The 18,956-nt window shown below is 47.1% G+C and overlaps 1 protein-coding gene across 2 annotated transcripts in view; it reads left to right on the forward strand.

The window, feature by feature from the left end:
* The window catches only part of LOC141048470 (zinc finger CCCH-type antiviral protein 1-like), a 37,086-nt gene extending 20,442 nt beyond the window's left edge, over positions 1 to 16,644 (forward strand). The window contains exons 4-14 of one of the 2 annotated variants that reach the window (XM_073544057.1): positions 121 to 423; positions 510 to 1,334; positions 1,782 to 1,841; positions 3,809 to 3,932; positions 4,094 to 4,256; positions 4,451 to 4,571; positions 4,748 to 4,844; positions 4,947 to 5,058; positions 5,139 to 5,269; positions 9,321 to 9,472; positions 13,077 to 16,644. In XM_073544057.1, coding sequence (XP_073400158.1) covers positions 121 to 423; positions 510 to 1,334; positions 1,782 to 1,841; positions 3,809 to 3,932; positions 4,094 to 4,256; positions 4,451 to 4,571; positions 4,748 to 4,844; positions 4,947 to 5,058; positions 5,139 to 5,269; positions 9,321 to 9,472; positions 13,077 to 13,366 — 2,378 coding nt within the window. In that variant the 3' untranslated portion in view covers positions 13,367 to 16,644. Of the gene's footprint in view, positions 1 to 120; positions 424 to 509; positions 1,335 to 1,778; positions 1,842 to 3,808; positions 3,933 to 4,093; positions 4,257 to 4,450; positions 4,572 to 4,747; positions 4,845 to 4,946; positions 5,059 to 5,138; positions 5,270 to 9,320; positions 9,473 to 13,076 lie in introns of both variants that reach the window. The other variant, XM_073544056.1, reaches the window with a different exon arrangement.
* Positions 16,645 to 18,956: the final 2,312 nt, after the last annotated feature.

Consider the following 18,956-nt stretch of genomic DNA (forward strand, 5'->3'; position numbering starts at 1 on the left):
AATGAGCTGGAATACTGTTCGTTCCCCTGGGCCACTTGGTGGAGGAAGACTCAGCTTTTTAGGGCACCTTAGACACTCAGAAGCCTTGACACAAATTTAATATTTTAAAATGTATTTTAGGGTGCGATGTCTGGGAGAGATCAAGCAGCCGGCCAACATCTGAGAATGGGGAGAGTCCTGTTTGGATTGGAGACAATGATGATGAATGGGATGAATTTCTGAAAACTCAGCAAGATATGATAAAGAAAAAATGGTTTAATTCATCTCCATCTCAGTCAGACGACAAAGGGGCTTCATTGCTGCACCCACAGACCAGAACCTTTCCCATTGTCCAGCCATCAATGTCATCAGGAATACGTCACCCAATACCAACTGTAACCACCATACCACCAGCCTCACCTCAAGTATCTTCTTTTCAGCCAGGTATGTCCCCTGTGGGGTCTCCAAAAGTATATACTGCTGTGAAAAACGTTTACAATTTCATAATCAATCCATAATTTTATCCACAGGAATCCCAGCCAGACTTTTTACTCCAAGTTATAGCCCATCTGCCTCTCAGCCAAAGTCGGGCATTACACCAGCAGGTCCAGTTAATGCCCCACCAAAACCAAGTAATTTTACCACACAAGGTCCATCAGTTGTGGACTCTAAAAAGCCAGTGTCCCCCTCATTGGTGAAACCACCCAATGTTACACCAGTGTCACCAACAAGACCAAGCAAAATCGATGATTCTCCAATAGAAGGTCTTCCAGAGAAACCAATGACGGCTCCTATTGCAAAGTCATCCATCTCTCAGTCAGTTGATACCACCAAACAATGGTCCTCCCCAGAGACGCTTCCCAGCTTAGTTAATTCTCCTATGAAAGGTTCATTTGATCCTCTGGAGAAGCCAGTAGCCACTTCAACTGTCAGCCAGAACAACACTCACTTTGGTGTTTCCACCTTCAGACCAGAAACCTCCATCACAAAAAGTCCTATTTTTCCATCAATATCTTATCCAAAATTGGTGGATTCTCATATGAAAGGTCCGTCTATTGCTCAGGAGAAACCAGTGACCACCTCAACTGGAAACCCGTCAATCACTCAACCAGCTGTTACCATCAAATCAGTAACCACCCCAACAGCTGGTCCTTCCACTGCCCCACCTCCATCTTATCCCAGACTGGTAAACTCTAGAACGGAAGGTCTACCTGTCCATCATGTAAAACCAGTCCAGTCCAGTGTCCAGTACCAGCCTGTACCTGATGATAAGCAGATATCGAGAGCAAGTGTTCGAGAAGATATAGTGACTACTGAACCTACATTTTCCGATCCTCAGACGTCACCAAAGAGGGGTAAGTACATGAATTGTGAAAGATTCATCTAACTGTGGCTAATCTTCGAAAATGCTCAAATGAGCTCCATCTGAGTCCATAGTGATTGATGCCGGGTCTGACTTTTTTTCCCCATCATGTTCAATCATTGTTTTGATTGGTCAAATTTACATAAAAAAGTGAAGAAACCATATCAAGGTGTTGTTTCGCCTGTCACATTCAAAGTCCAAAGGTCACGCTTAGAGGGTAAGTCCATGTTGTTGGGTATTTTATGAGTATTTTACTTAGTTGGTCAAACATGGACAAGTCTTTAAAAGATTTATAGTTGACCTACCCATTTTTGCTGCTAGAGTCTACCACCCTCTAGACGGGACATTGGTGATATGTGTGTATCCAGGATATAAAATACTGATGATATCGTCAGGTTTATAACATTATGATGTTTTTCTTGTTTTTTTTTTTCAGTAGATCCCAACAAAGTCCCGGAGATTTGTCTCTCTAATCTTTGGAAATATTGTAGTCTAGGAAGTAAGTGACTCCTTGGGGACATTATTAAATATATGAACATGCACAGAAGATCAGCTCACTGTTGGTGTGTTGAGGACTCTTCAGTTGCACAGACATCTGTCTCTGGATCCACAAACTTTTCAGTAGCAAACGTAGAAAAAGTCCAACAATGCGGAGATGATCCCAAAAGACTTAACTTTTATTCCATCATGGTGTCAAAAACACAAGAGCCTATGAACTGGCCAACGTGTCTTGGCAGGTTATGGCTTATTCATGGCCAAGACAAGGTTTCGGTCCCTCGCTGCAACCTTCTTATGGTGATTAATGGGAGATCGAATGACTTCCCTCCGCTCTCACCCAAATATCATGTGATCTGATATGTCAGTGAGAAGGAAAACCTGGGAAAAATGAAATACAAAATAATGTAAAAGACACAAACACTCATGAATGAGACAAGTGAGAATAGCGTCCAAAGACCATAAACACGAAAGCCCGTGATAGGAACCCGTTCACATTGCACTCAATGATCTTATAATTATATTGTAACATTTCTGATTAAAGCAGAGATCAGAAAAAACTGCATAAAGAAAAAGATCCCGAAGTCTTGGAATGAATGCAGAATTGTATCGGAGAAGAAAGATTCTGAAAACTCCAACATCTGCTGTCAGATGTCTCCGATATATTCTACATCACTAGTTTATTGCATAAAGTCCCTGATTTAAAGGATTAAAGTAGTGAATTGGCTAGAGTGTTATGGCCCACTACACCATAATCCGGGAGTAGGACCAGTGTGACGTTCCCTCGTGAAGGTCTCTTCATGGCGTTGCCCACATAGTCTCCACACCAATCTCTGAGTGTCACTGCATGCAAGACAAGAAACAGGACTCATCACTAAAGAGGACAGATCTCCATTCCAGCCTCCATTGCTTTCTTGCTCTGTACCCTGATAACCTTGGGGAGAGGTGATGTAAGCTCGATGAAGCACCATTAGGTGGATGTCATGCTTCTTATAGTTGTGTAGACGCTGATTGACTCCTTTTTCCAATTTAATTTGCGGTAGAGGATGGATCACTGTGCGCCATTCTTCTAATCTGATGATCCATCTGTGGACTTCTAGCTGTCATTCAAGTTACAACATTGAACAGTTTGGACATCTCGGCCTAGGTGCGCTCCACTCCAAACTTCAGGAGTCATAAACTAAGGTCTTTGAGTTCAAGGATCCTGCCTCTCTCTGTTTGCAAAATGGCAATAACTGGCAAGCTGAAGGACAAGAGACAACACTCAATCATCCTACAAGACTTTTATCCAGCTTTTGAGGTCTCGTGTGAATAGTATTTTTGCCCCTCTCACTCCCCAAAAATTAGAGATTGATTCCAAAATTTCTTTGATTTGCATAACCGTACGGCTTGCCCTTGGAGTCGTAGGCTCCGTGTTGAGGAGAGAAGCTATAGAGATGGATGACTGGCACTTTAGTGGAGATCCAAAGTATACAGCCACCAGTATGATGGGACGTATCAAGTAATAATTTATAGAGGCATCCGGACCCTCTGACACCTTGAAAACCTGTAGAAATACCCGTTATAGAAGGGATGGGTAACCCATCACCTGCAAGCAAGCAATCCAACAGCAGATACCGCGTCCATATCACGTCAGGCCACCAGAAGGGCAGCCACATGGAGAAAAAGGTGCTGCCCCGTCCACAGCCAGTGTCCGTACTCCCAGTGCACAGTAATGGAGTGCAGAAGTGTCGGACAGGTATTCTACAGAGTGAGCGGTGGTGTGGAGGCCACTTATGTGCACATTTTTTTACAGGACTGAACACAAATAACTTTCAATATTGACAGAATTAGCAAAAAAATTGTAGGTTTGTTCACTCATTACGTCTTGCGGGATCATCTCTGCAACGCTGGACTGTTCCTGTGTTTGTCACTATTAGATTTGGATATTGTCTAATATGCAGGTAACGCTCGGTTCTGCTTTTTTCCCAGAGGATTGCCCGGACATGCATTACTACCTGCCGTACCGCTGGCAGATTCACAAAGGAACCGACTGGGAAGACGTTCCCAACATGGAGGAGATTGAGAAATGTTACTGTGACCCAAAGGTTGACAGGTACGGGTCGTCCAGAACCGAGCGTCAGATTATAATATGTGTATGTACTAAAGAGGAACTCCAGATAAGTGTCCAGACGTGATGGCCACTGACATCGGACATCCTCTTGCTGTGGGTCACGTTCTCGAAGTAGAATCGCCATGTAACTGTTTTCTTCGCAGGGTTCCTCTGATTGACTTTCTGACCATGAAATCTGGCATGCGCCGCGTTCGTCGTCTCTCCACCGTATCATCGGTCATGAAGCCGTCTGAATATGTCCTGACCACTGAGTGGCTGTGGTACTGGAGGGATGAACACGGCAGCTGGACACAATATGGTCACTCTGTAAGTAGGCACTTAATAATGGGCGATCCTCAGGGGTGGAGCTGTAGGATGAGCTGAGAGAGTTACAGCTCCCAGTGTCTGGATCCTGAAGGGGCTCAAGAGGTCTCCCGATCCCCCATGTGATAGATGGGGTAGGGATAGTGCTAGAGAGCAGAACTTCAAGGAATTATATTTTTCACATTTCTTCCTCTTAGAATATGAAACACGTGAGCGCCAACATATTGTCGTCAGACCTGGAGAACGTGTATCTCCCCAATCCAGTCGCTGTTATACCTTTCATGGCCGGCAACCAGATCTATGAGATCAACTTCCGAGGTACGGGCGCGATTAATGGCAGCGGTACCGATGTGCGGCTCCAGATAGACACACGTGTACCCCAAGATTACAGTCAGTGACTGAGGATCCAACCACATCTGCTGGAGGTTTCTCCAGGCATCGATGACGCTGACAGTGATACAGGAGGATGACTGACCTTTTTTTTACTGTCTCAGAAATGAAGCAGAAGAACATTATATACACGACGGAGAAAGACGTGCGCAGGAGACCGAAATATCTGAGCTTTGACGATGTGAAATTACTGCGAGGAAGGTAATCTCCTCATAGATGGTTTCCTGGTTGTTCCTGGATGTGTCATTAGATGCTTTGTCAGCAATTCAGTATTAAACTTTTTTTTATCCTTTATACTTTCAGCACAAGATCGGCAGCAGCTAAGTCCCCCCTGAAATCAGGAACGTCCCCCATGAACACTAACATCTACCCCAAGACCTGGGACCCTGAGGCCATGCCGGAGATCGGCTGTAAGGTAATGTGCGGAGCCACTATGACGTGTGACTGGAGGACAATGGACAGGAGGGGTCACGTATCTTCTTCTATCCACTATAGAAGGTTCTTGTCTCGGATACATCCAGCGAGTTCTTAGAAATTGTCAGCAGCTTCTCCAAGACGGTCAAGGGGCACGAGGTGAAGAAGATGTGGCGTCTCCAGAACCCATCTCTGTGGCAGGTGTACCAGTGGTACGTCCGCTCTTCTGCCTCACATCTGGCGGGGGGTTAATATGGGCCCCAGGAAGGGATGAGTGGATGAGCCAGCATTGTACCAGGATGTCCCTGCTCTTCGTGGCCCCATCCTTTCACTATGGGTGGCAGGACATTACAGATAGATGATGTCCTTACTCTCCATGGCCCCATCCCTTCACTATGGGTGGACGACCTTACAGATAGATGATGTCCCTGCTCTCTGTGGCCCCATCCCTTCACTATGGGTGGAGGACCTTACAGATAGATGATGTCCCTGCTCTCTGTGGTCCCATCCCTTCACTATGGGAGACAGAACCTTACAGATAGAGGATGTCCCTGTTCTCGGTGGCCCCATCCCTTCACTATGGGTGGACGACCTTACAGATAGATGATGTCTCTGCTCTCTGTGGTCCCATCCCTTCACTATGGGAGACAGAACCTTACAGATAGAGGATGTCCCTGTTCTCGGTGGCCCCATCCCTTCACTATGGTGGCATGACCTTACCGATAGTGATGTCCCTGCTCTCTGTGGCCCCATCCTTTCACTATGGGTGGCAGAATCTTACAGATAGAGGATGAAACTGCTCTCTGTGGCCCCATCCGTTCACTATGGGTGGTGGAATGTTACAGAGAGAGGATGTCCTTACTCTCCGTGGCCCCATCCGTTCACTATGGATGGAGGGCCTTATAGATAGATGATGTCCTTACTGTCCATGGTCCCATCCCTTCACTATGGGTGGCAAGACTCTACAGATAGAGGATGTCCCTGCTATCTGTGGCCCCATCCCTTCACTATGGGTGGCAGAACCTCAGAGATAGAGAATGTCCCTGCTCTCTGTGGCCCCATCCCTTCACTATGGGAGGCGGGACCTTACAGATAGAGGATGTCCCTGCTCTCGGTGGCCCCATCCCTACACTATGGGAGGCAGAACCTTACAGATAGAGGGACATCCTCTATCTGTAAGATAGCCAGAATGGCAATATCTGGCTTCAGTACTTCGGAGGCCTCTACAAAGACATCCCGAAGGAAGAACTAAACCAAGAACAGAAAAACATAATGGAAAAACTAAAAGCAATGGAGGAAAAAATCAATCATTTCCAAAACCCACTGGATACACCAATCACATTACAGGAAGTTACAGAGAGAAACTCTTCCATAAGATGTAGAAAAGCCGGTGGCCTGGATGGAATCCCACCAGAAATGCTGAAGTACAGCCCACCAGAAACACAGTCCGCAATGGTTAAACTCTTCAATATTGTGCAAAGCGCCGGCTACTTCCCTCCTACCTGGAATCAAGGCCTCATCACACCCATCCACAAGAATGGGGACAGGTATGACCCAGCCAACTACAGAGGAATATGTGTCAGCAGCAACCTGGGAAAACTGTTCAACAGCATCCTGAACAAGAGGATCCTCAGCTTCCTCACCAAGCACAACGTCCTCAGAAAGAGCCAAGCAGGGTTCATGCCAAACCACCACACCACTGAACACATCTACACCCTACACAGCCTCATTCAGAGCCACGTCCACAATACAAAGAACGGGAAGATATATGCCTGCTTCGTGGACTTTAGAAAGGCTTTTGACTCAGTGTGGCACCCAGGCTTATTCCTGAAACTGCTGGAGAGTGGAATAGGAGGAAAGACCTACAATGTTATCAAAAGCTCCTACACCGAGAACCTCTGCAGCGTGAGTGTGAACGGCAGAAGAACGGCCTATTTCCAGCAGAGTCGGGGAGTCAGACAAGGCTGCAGCCTAAGCCCAACGCTCTTCAACATTTACATCAACGAGCTGGCCACCGCTTTGGAATCTTCCACAGCACCAGGTCTCACCCTCCACGACGCGCAGGTGAAATTCCTGCTGAATGCAGATGACCTGCTGCTTCTGTCACCAACCGAGAAAGGCCTCCAAGAAAACCTGAAAATCTTGGAGAAATTCAGCTCCACATGGGCTCTATCGGTCAACCTAAAGAAAACCAACATCATGGTGTTCCAGAAAAGAAAACCAACATCGAACCAGCACCTTCCATTTGTGCTAAACAACTGCACCCTTACAGAAACGGACAAATATACCTACCTGGGCCTAGAAATTCACCAGTCAGGGGGCTTCAAACAAGCCATAGAGACCCTGAAGGACAAGGCCTGCAAAACTTTCTATGCCATCCGAAGGAAACTCTACCATCTGAAGCCACCAGTGAGGGTCTGGCTAAAAATCTTCGATGCCATAATCACCCCAATCCTCCTGTATGGCAGTGAAGTCTGGGGTCCTCACACCTACCCAGACTGGTCAAAGTGGGATTCCAGTCCAACAGAAATATTCCACCTGGAATTCTGTAAACACTTTCTCCACGTCCATCGGAGCACCTCCAACAGTGCTTGCCGGGCTGAGCTGGGCAGATTCCCTCTACACCTAGCGGTCCTGAAGAGGGCGCTGTCCTTCCAGGCTCACCTACAGAGTAGCATCCCAAGCTCCCATCACCATAAAGCCATGCTACAGGTGGTCTCCACAAACCAGGACCCCTGGAACAGCTCACCCAAACACAACCTGACCGAACCTTCAACCATAGGAACCTGACAAAAGCCAGAATCAGGAAGATGGTAGATGAGGGGCAGGAGAGGTACGCAAGTGACTGGAAGAACGAGATCAGCAGCTCTCAGAAACTGACCATGTACCAGAGTCTACAGAGAGACTACAGACTGGCCCCACACCTGGAGAAACTCCCGGACCCCAGAGACTGAAAGATCCTGAACCGATGTAGACACAGTGCCCACAGTCTGGCCATCGAATCCGGCCGACACAGGCACAGCGACAAGCCCAGGGAGGAAAGACTGTGCCAACACTGTGACCAGGAGGCCCTGGAGGATGAGACCCACTTCCTGCTACACTGCCCCAAATACTCAGCAGTGAGGGACACTCACTTCAGTAGACTCTCATCTCTTCCCAGATTTCATCACCATGAAGGAGGAAGAGAAAACATACATCCTGCAGGGGGAAGAAGATTGAGCAGTGGAGATAGCGGTGCGGTATGTGAGCGAATGTCATAGACTGCGAGAAAGACAACCATGATATGCCATGGACATCCTTACCCCCACCCTGTACCCCATCCATCATTCCTTCAGTCTCCACCCATTATCCCCACAGTCCCTACTTCCTATTCCCTACTGGACACATGCTTTGGCAAAACTAGTGTTTATTTGGTCCTGCCAATAAAGCTTCTTTGAATTGAATTGGATGCCCCTGTTCTCGGTGGCCCCATCCCTTTACTATGGGAGGCAGGATCTTACATATAGAGGATGTCCCTGCTCTCCGTGGCCCCATCCCTTCACTATGGGAGGAAGGACCTTACAGATAGAGAATATCCCTGCTCTCGGTGGCCCCATCCCTTCACTATGGGAAGAAGGACCTTACAGATAGAGGATGTCCCTGCTCTCCGTGGCCCCATCCCTTCACTAAGGGAGGAAGGACCTTACAGATAGAGGATGTCCCTGCTCTCGGTGGCCCCATCCCTTCACTATGGGAGGAAGGACCTTACAGATAGAGGATGTCCCTGCTCTCCGTGGCCCCATCCCTTCACTATGGGATGAAGGACCTTACAGATAGAGGATGTCCCTGCTCTCCGTGGCCCCATCCCTTCACTATGGGAGGAAGGACCTTACAGATAGAGGATGTCCCAGGACTCGGTGGCCCCATCCCTTCACTAAGGGAGGAAGGACCTTACAGATAGAGGATGTCCCTGCTCTCCGTGGCCCCATCCCTTCACTATGGGAGGAAGGACCTTACAGATAGAGGATGTCCCAGGACTCGGTGGCCCCATCCCTTCACTAAGGGAGGAAGGACCTTACAGATAGAGGATGTCCCTGCTCTCGGTGGCCCCATCCCTTCACTATGGGAGGAAGGACCTTACTGATAGAGGATGTCCCTGCTCTCGGTGGCCCCATCCCTTCACTATGGGAGGAAGGACCTTACAGATAGAGGATGTCCCTGCTCTCTGTCATTCTTCACTATGATGCGAATCCCTGTTTTGTAATGTTGTTTTTTGTTCTGAAGGCAAAAGGAACAGATGAAGAAAGTCAATCGGGGACGAGACGTGAAGGAAATTCAGTTATTTCATGGCACGGAGAGAACGCACATGGATGCAATCTGCAATCAGAATTTTGACTGGCGCATCTGTGGCACGCATGGCACCGTGTATGGGCAAGGTAGAGTCCAGATACTGTGAGAGTTATTTGTTCTCCTGCGGACAGTGCCTGCAAAGTGGTAGTAAGACAGATCACATCATATAGGTACCCCCAACTAAATGGAGGCAGGTCCCTTTAAGAATATGGATACATAGTATCAGCATGTATCAGTGCAGAGAACACTTTTCAGGTTACTTATTATGTTTGCAGTTGTGATAAATGTAAGAAATGTGAAAGCTGTGGCCAGGGGCGTAATGATCGCAGCTGCAGAGGGTACAACCGTGACACGGCCCGTGCGGGAGGAGTGCCGAGGCCGCACATTCAGGGCAAATGCAGGTCTCTGCGTTGCAGTACAAGTTGCCGACCAATCAGAGGCCAATAGCTGATGTTTGCGTGCAGGAGACGGGGGGCTCATGGCAAGAACGTGATACCCTGCCCATTGCTTGCACTCTGAATTCAGCGGCCAGCTACAGAAGACATGTATATACCGAATAGGAGACATGTATACCAGGATGGGCGACATACAGGCGCTTCTCACAAAATTAGAATATCATCAAAAAGTGAATTTATTTCAGTTCTTCAATACAAAAAGTGAATCTCCTCTATTATATAGAGTCATTACACACAGAGTGATCTATGTCACGGGTTTATTTCTGGTAATGTTGATGATTATGGCTTACAGCCAATGAGAACCCAAAAGTCATTATCTCAGGAAATTAGAATACTTTATAACACCAGCCTGAAAAATGATTGTAAAATCTGAAATGTTGTCCTACTGAAATGTATGATCAGTAAATGCCCTCAATACTTGGTTGGGCTCCTTCTGCATCAATTACTGCATCAATGCGGCATGGCATGGAGGCGATCAGCCTGTGGCACTGCTGAGGGGTTATGGAAGCCCAGGTTGCTTTGATCGCAGCCTTCAGCTTGTCTGCATTGTTGGGTCTGGTGTCTCTCATCTTCCTCTTGACAATACTCCATAGATTCTCTATGGGGTTAAGGTCAGGAGAGTTTGCTGCAAATCAAGCCCAGTGATACTGTTATGTGTACACCAGGTATTGGTACTTTTGGCAGTGTGGACAGGGGCCAAGTCCTGCTGGAGAATGACATTTCCATCTCCATAAAGCTTGTCGGCAGAGGGAAGCATGAAGTGCTGTAAAATGTCCTGGTAGACGGCTGCACTGACTTTGGTCTTGATAAAGCACAGTGGACCTACACCAGCAGATGACATGGCTCCCCAAACCATCTCTGATGGTGGAGACTTCACACTAGACCTTGGAGGAAGAGTGGAGAGGCCACAATCCAAGCTGCTGGAGGTCTAGTGTGAAGTCTCCACAGTCAGTGATGGTTTGGGGAGCCATGTCATCTGCTGGTGTAGGTCCACTGTGTTCTATCAAGACAAAAGTCAGAGCAGCTGTCTACCAGGACATTTTAGAGCTCTTCATGCTTCCCTCTGCCCACAAGGTTTTTGGAGATGGAAGTGTCATTCTCCAGCAGGACTTGGCGCCTGTCCACACTGCCAAAAGTACCAATACCCGGTGTACACACAACAGTATCACTGGGCTTGATTGGCAACAAACTCTCCTGACCTTAACCCCATAGAGAATCGATGGAGTATTGTCAAGAGGAAGATGAGACACCAGACCCAACAATGCAGACGAGCTGAAGGCTGCTATCAAAGCAGCCTGGGCTTCCATAACCCCTCAGCAGTGCCACAGCAGAATTTTTTTATAGAATATGAATGATAACACCAAAACTTTTTCTCCACTCATGGTTAGTGGTTGGGTGAAGCCATTTATTGTTAAACTATGGTACTGTGTTTTCTCTTTTTAAATCATAATGACAACCCAAAACATCCAAATGACCCTGATCAAAAGTTCACACACCCCATTTCTTAATACCGTGTATTGCCCCTCTAACATCAATGACAGCTTGAAGTCTTTGGTGGTAGTTGTGGATGAGGTTCTTTATTTTCTCAGATGGTAAAGCTGCCCACTCTTCTTGGCAAAAAGCCTCCAGTTCCTGTAAATTCCTGGGCTGTCTAGCATGAACTGCGTGCTTGAGATCTCCCCAGAGGGGCTCAATGATATTGAGGTCAGGAGACTGAGATGGCCACTCCAGAACCGTCACTTTGTTCTGCTGTAGCCAAGGACAGGTCAACTTTGCCTTGTGTTTTGGATCGTTGTCATGTTGGAACATCCAAGTGCGTCCCGTGTGCAGCTTCCTGGCTGATGATTGGAAACTTGCCTCCAGTATTTGCTGATAACATGCTGCATTCATCTTTCCTTCAACTTTTACCAAGTTCCCTGTGCCTTTGTAGCTCACACATCCCCAAAACATCAGCGATTCACCTCTGTGCTTTACAGTAGGAATGGTGTTTCTTTCATCATATTCATTGTTGACCTCTCTCCAAATGTAACGTTTATGGTTGTGGACAAAAAGTTCCATTTTGGCCTCATCACTCCAAATTTCCTTGTTCCAGAAGTTTTGAGGCTTGTCTCTGTGCTGTTTTGTATATTGTAGGTGAGATACTTTGTGGCATTTCCGCAGTAATGGCTTTCTTCTGGTGACTCGACCATGCAGCCCATTTTTCTTCAAGTGCCTCCTTATTGTGCATCTTGGAACAGCCACACCGCTAGTTTTCAGAGAGTCCAGTATTTCAGCTGATGTTATTTGTGGGTGTTTCTTTGCATCCCAAACAATTTTCCTGGCATTTGTGGGTGACATTCTTGTTGATCTTCCTGACCGTGGTTTTGTTTTTACAGAGCCCCTGATTTTCCATTTGTTAATCACAGTTTGAACGCTGCTGACTGGCATTATCAGTTCCTTGGATATCTTTTTGTATCCCTTTCCTGTTTTATACAGTTAAACTGCCTTTTCCCGTAGATCCATTGACAATTATTTTGCTTTCCCAATGACTCACAATCCAGAAACGTCAGTGGCTGGATGAAAGATGCAAGAGTCTGTCTGGATCCCAGAAACTCACTCAGCTTTTTTGCACACACACTGATTATAAGCAAACAGGTCACAGGTGAGGATGTTACCTTTAGTAGCCATTCAAACCCATTTGTGTCAACTTCTGTGCGTGTTATCAGGCAAAAATCACCAGGGTTTGGGAACTTTTGATCAGGGTCATTTGGATGTTTTGGGTTGTCATTATGATTTAAAAAGAGAAAACACAGTAGTCTGGCAATAAATGGCTTCACCCAACCACTAACCATGAGTGGAGAAAAAGTTTTGGTGTTATCATTCATATTCTCTGAAAAAAGGCAAAAATTCTGCCGGGGTGTGAAAACTTTTGAGCACAACTGTATATATCAGAATGGCGCCAGGATGACAGACAATGCTACATAATGAGGGGAGGGGGGATAAGTTTGTCCTCATAGGATTTAGAACACTACAAGAGCTCATACATCTGACCAACCATGTGGAAGGTGGGGAACCATGTTGAACTTTTGCACCAGGGCCCCTCAGACTCTGGTTACACCACTGGCTGTGGCTCTTCAGCCTTGTAGAACCACAACTCCCAGCATGTCCTGACAGCCTCACCTTTCCATCATGTGTGATATATTACTGACGTCATCACTCAGGAGTTTCTTGTAACCTGTCGTCATTCTCCCCATAGGAAGCTACTTTGCCCGAGACGCCTCGTACTCCCATAAATTCTCCATTCCAACTACCATCGGGACCCGGGCGATGTTCGTTGCTCGCGTGCTGGTGGGAGACTACGTAACGGGAAACCCCCAAATGAAGCGCCCACCACTGAGACCCGGCAGCAGCTCGCAGTGCTATGACTCCTGTGTGGACAACGTCATCAGCCCCTCCATTTTTGTGGTGTTCGAGAAGCATCAGATCTACCCGGAATATCTCCTGGAATATGAAGAAGAGAAGAAAAAATCCTGCGTCGTCTGCTGAGCACCAAACAGAGAGGGAACCCCGATACAAGGAGGGTTGACCCCAATATAAAGAGAAATAAACTCCAATATAAGTAGCGACCCTCAAAACAAGAAGGAGCGACCCCAATATAAAGAAGAGGAGGAGTAACCCCTATGAAAAGAAAAAGCAGCAACCCTTAATACAACCCTAATATAAGGAGGAGCCGACCCTAATATAAGGATGAACCAACCCTAATATAAGGAGTAGCCGACCCTTATGTAAGGAGGAGCCGATCCTAATATAAGGAGAAGCCGACCCTAATATAAGGAGAAGCCGACCCTAATATAAGGAGAAGCCGACCCTAATATAAGGAGAAGCCGACCCTAATATAAGGAGAAGCCGACCCTAATATAAGGAGGAGCTGACCCTAATATAAGGAGGAGCCGACCCTAATATAAGGAGAAACCAACCCTAAAGTAAGGAGGAGCCAACCCTAATGTAAGGAGGAGCCGACCCTAATGTAAGGAGGAACCAATCCTAAGACAAGAAGCAGCGACCCTCAATATAACCAGGAGCAAATCCCTCCCCAAGGAGGAGACATCACTGAATCAATGAGAATCCAATCCCATACAAGGAGGAGACAATCTGATTACAAGGAGACGCCAACTACAACACAAGGAGGGAACGTCCCCAGAATATCTGCCATTGTAACAAAAATCAGAACTATTCAAATGTTCCCGATTGGACATGAATTCACAACATGTAGCATTATGATAAAAAAGTTGATACATTTTGATCCTGACCAATCGGAGCGGTTGTCCTTGCCGCTTTGCATCTTGGGAGATTTAGATTTTTTATGTGCCCGGTGAAAAGATCACATCTCCCAAAATGTATCACATCAGATCGTGCTAAGCAGGCACTGACCACAAGAGGGCGGCAAAGTAAACACATTAAAGTGCGAAGTGGGAACCTGCAGAAAGCTGACTGCAGCTCTTTGTGTGACTAGAGTATAAGTCATAAAATGATGTATAAGCGTGCCACCTCTAATATAAAGGTTTCCTAGTGGAGATCTGGCTTTGGAGGAGCATAATGGCCTTACCCTGAACTGATTCCTGGGTGAGGGGATTACTGTAGTCCCGGGGTTCACCCGAGGGCGTCCTGGGGGCGCCTGAGCCCCTGGGTGAGGATTAGTGAGGTCATCATGCAGGAGTGGTGACATCATTCTTTGGGATGTGCTGGTGGGCCCCTTTATGTACATGGGGGGGTAGTCGGAGCCAGTGGGCACCGGGTGGCCCCTGCTCACCCTGCACAGCTCTGGTGCTTCCAGTTTTCTGGAGGATTTCCAGTCCCGTTCTCGAATAGTTGGACTCTGGTCCGGCTCGTGTGATTATAGCCCCCCGATCCCTGCAGGCAGGGCCGGTTTTAGACAAAGTGGGGCCCCGGGCAAAAGTTTAAAGTGGGGCCCAAATGCTCACATTTCTGTTGTATCTATGAGCGTCAAGTTCAGACCGGTAAACGAGCGTGATCGACAATAACGAAGTCATTTGACGCTTGTTTCCCGGCCTCCTTAGGGTAGATGCACATGTTCAGGAATTGTCAGCGCTTTGGACGCAGCACACGTCCGCTGCCATCTATTGAACGCAGGTAAATCCGCATGTGTTCACTGAACCGTGTGGATTCACTGTGTCCAATACATTGTACGGATGAAATTTATCTTGCGGAGATTCGAGTCTCCACAAGATAACTAGACATGCTGCGGTTTGGAGAGACGCGCTGCATGTCCGTCTCCGCGGGTGATCCGCAGGCGTCTGTGCACTCACAGTGGGCAGGGGTTTCCGGAGATCCCATCCACTATGCTGTAACATCTGGACGCTGCACAAGTACAGAGCGTTCAACCCGCATCGTTTACTAACCATGTGCACCTACCCTTACTCCGGCTGAGGAAGAATGATTGGTACAGATAGTCCTCCATATAGTATAATGCAGGTTCCATATAGTACATATAGTAAAATGCACTCCCCATAGTCCTTGATAGAGTATAATGCAGCCCCCCCCTCAGAGTATACTGCAGCCCCCTTAGAGTATAATTCAGCCCCAACACACACAGTATAATGCAGCCCCTCAGAGTATAATGCAGTCCCATAAACAGTGTAATGCAGTACCCCACACACAGAAAATTGCAGCAGACGCACACAATCAATACAGTATAGTGCAGTCTCACCACACACAGTGTAGTGCAGCAGACACACACACAATACTGTATAGTGCAGACATACACAATACAGTACAGTGCAGTCCCCCACACACATTATAGTGCAGCAGACACACAATACAGTATAGTGCAGCAGACGCACACAATCAATACAGTATAGTGCAGCAGACACATATTTACAACTCAGTATAGTGCAGTCCTTCACACACAGAGTACAGTGCAGCAGACACACACAATACAGTATAGTGCAGCACACACACACATGCAGTATAGTGCAGTACCCCCCCCACACAGTATCGTGCAGCAGACACACACACAATACAATATAGTGCAGTCCCCCACACACATTATAGTGCAGCAGACACACACACAATACTGTATAGTGCAGTCCCCCACACACATTATAGTGCAGCAGACACACACACAATACTGTATAGTGCAGTCCCCCACACACATTATAGTGCAGCACACACCGTATCATGCACAATATACACAATAGTTACCTCTCTGCCTTGTTCCCCTGTGGCTCTAGCTTCTGCAGAGCGTCTCATCGACTCCCCTGCTGGCACACGTTGAGGCAGAGGGGGAGTAATGGGAGAGGGAGTGAGACATGTCCCCCTTACTCAGGGGCCCTTAGCGGCAGGTGGTGTGCCCTATTAGTAGCACGCCACTGGCTGGGGGCCCCTGAATAAGCGGGGGCCCCTGAATAAGCGGGGGCCATAGACGACTGCCTGGTCTGCTTGCCCTAACGCCGGACCTGCCTGTGGGTCACCGGACAAGAGACAGGACGGGGGGCAAAACGCTGAATATGTTCTATAAATCAGAGGATTATTCTGAAAATTCACTGAAGATTCAACACAAATCAGAAACTAGTGAAATGTTAAAGGGATTCTCCACAGGGAAGACGACCGCTGACCCTCCTCACCGTGTATCCCCATGACTGGGAGTGACCACTGTGGAGACCCTGCTAATGGCTCCGCCGAGTCTTACTGCAGCCGAGGTTAACGCTTTTATGTCCACGATCTTCTATAAAGAGGTTATTGCTGAGTCATTGTATCTCTGTATAAACTGAAAAATAAAGGGGGCTCCACCCAGATTACTGGGGGCTACTTGTATAGTGTCGTCATTGTGGTCAGACAGGAGACCCCCACAGCAATATACAGCACCGCTGACAACCTGCCTGTGTACATGTGTGAGAGGTCATACATGAGACCTCACCCCTATATACAGCGCAATATCCCCCTAATCAGCCTGTATACATGCATGCACCTATCAGGGGACTCCGGGGTTTGTTCACTGGCGTCGCCCCGGTTGATTCACAGTATATATACTATGTCGTGCCCGTCCCTTGACACCTGTGGGTGACAGTACAGACATTACGTCTCGCCCCACTACTCTTACACTGCACCTAGGCTTCTCGCTCCACTTTCTCACCCCCCAGAGCTCCTGCTTTACCTGTTCCCCCAGAACATTACCCTCTTTCCTTCCTCCCGTGGATGTCGGTTCCTTTACTTCCATTACGACTTTATAGCTCTCAGCCTCCAGATGTAACACAGTAACATAGTTTTGAAGGCTGAAGGAAGACCTTATGTCCATCTAGTTCAGCCTATTTTTAGTGCAGCTGTTCTGCATTGTTGATCCTGGGGAAGGCAAAGAACCCACAGAGTAGAAGCCAATTTTCTCCATAGGGAAAAAAACTCCTTCCCCTAAGCTGGGTCAACCATCTACCTATAATATTCTGTTATTCGTAACCTTCTATACTGTTACTCACAAGAAAAGCCTCCATTCCTTTCTTACATTCATTCAGTGAGTTGGCCATCACCACTTCCTCAGGAAGAGAACTCCAGAGCCTCACTGCTCTTACCGTGAAGAACCCTCTTCTATGCTGGTGCAGAAATTGTCTTTCCTCCAAACGAAGAGAACGCCCCCTTATTCTTGTCAAAATTCTTGGTGCAAACAGTTCATTGGAGAGATCTCTGTATTGCCCTCTGATATACTTGTACATATATATATATTAGGTCTCCCCTAAGTCTTCTCTTTTCTAGAGTAAATAGACCTAATTTTGATAACCTTTCTGGGTATTGTAGTGAACCAACTCCATTTATCATTTTAGTAGCCCGCCTTTGAACCCTTTCAAGTTCAGTAATGTCTTTCTTGAGCACCGGCGTCCAAAATTGCCCACAATCCTCCAAGTGTGGTCTGACGAGTGACTTGTACAGAGGGAGAATTATGTTTTCATCTCGTGTCCCCAGACCTCTTCTAATGCATCCCATGACCCTATTTGCTTTGGTGGCAGCTGCCTGACACTGGGCACTCCACTTTAGCTTCTTATTGACTAAGAGGCCTAAGTCTTTTTCCATGTCTGATTTCCCCAGCAGTTTCCCATTTAGTAAGTAAAATTGTAGCATCTGTTTCTCCTTCCCATGTGCAGAACCTTACACTTATCTGTGTTAAACCTCATTTGCCATTTTTCAGCCCAATTCTCCAATTTACTCAAATCTGTCTGTAGTTGCAAACTGTCCTCCTTTGTGTTAACGACCTTACATAGTTTTGTATCATCTGCAAATACTGATATTTTACTGTGTAAGCCATCCACTAGATCATTAATAAATATATTAAATAATAGGGGGCCCAATACAGACCCCTGTGGTCCCCCACTAGTAACACTGCCTTTCCGCCATTGCTTCTTTTCCCCCCATTGTTTCGGACCTCAGGATGCCACTTCCCTGTTATCTCCTTTCTTTCTCAGATCTTCCTCCCCGGGGGATCTTGCCTCCTCTTTTGTCACCTTGTTTTCAGTCTCCCTGTCCAGGAAGCCATGTTCCCTTCAGCCTTCTTTCTCATCCCGCTTCTCTTTTCCTTCCTCCTCCAGGACGTCTCCTTCCTTCCCACCTGATTCCCGTGTGTGAATTTTCCTCCTACTCTCATCTCTTCCTTTCCCTTAGATTTGGCTCCCTTCTTGTCACTTTCCTTTCCTCTCACCATTTCCCAGGATGGCGCCTCTTACCTTCCCATCCCCTTTCCTAACAACTCCATCTTCCTCCCAAGATTTTTCTTTCCTTACTACCTCTTTTCTCCTTCCTTCCTATCTCCCCCTTCCCTCACCTTCCTTTCCAACTATTCCTACCCCCAAAGAAGTCACTTTACTGTCTCCCCATTCCTCTTTATACCTATTCCTCCATATTGGATGTCACCTTCCTTTCCCTTCCCATCAACCCCCCAGTATAACACCTTTGTTTCTTCACGTCCCCCTTTCTCTTCTCCCCCATTTCTTCTTTTTTCCCATCTCTTTTCCCCCACCATGATTACACCTTTGTTTTCTCCCATCCCTCCTCCCAATCTCTGCCTTCCCACCTCTTTCTCCCCTCAGTGTAACACTTTTTTTTTCCATCCCTTTCTCTTCTCTCCATCCCTTCT

Source organism: Dendrobates tinctorius, unplaced genomic scaffold (genome assembly GCF_039654945.1).
Source record: "Dendrobates tinctorius isolate UK_male_01 unplaced genomic scaffold, ASM3965494v1 ptg000136l, whole genome shotgun sequence".
Lineage (NCBI taxonomy): Eukaryota > Metazoa > Chordata > Amphibia > Anura > Dendrobatidae > Dendrobates > Dendrobates tinctorius.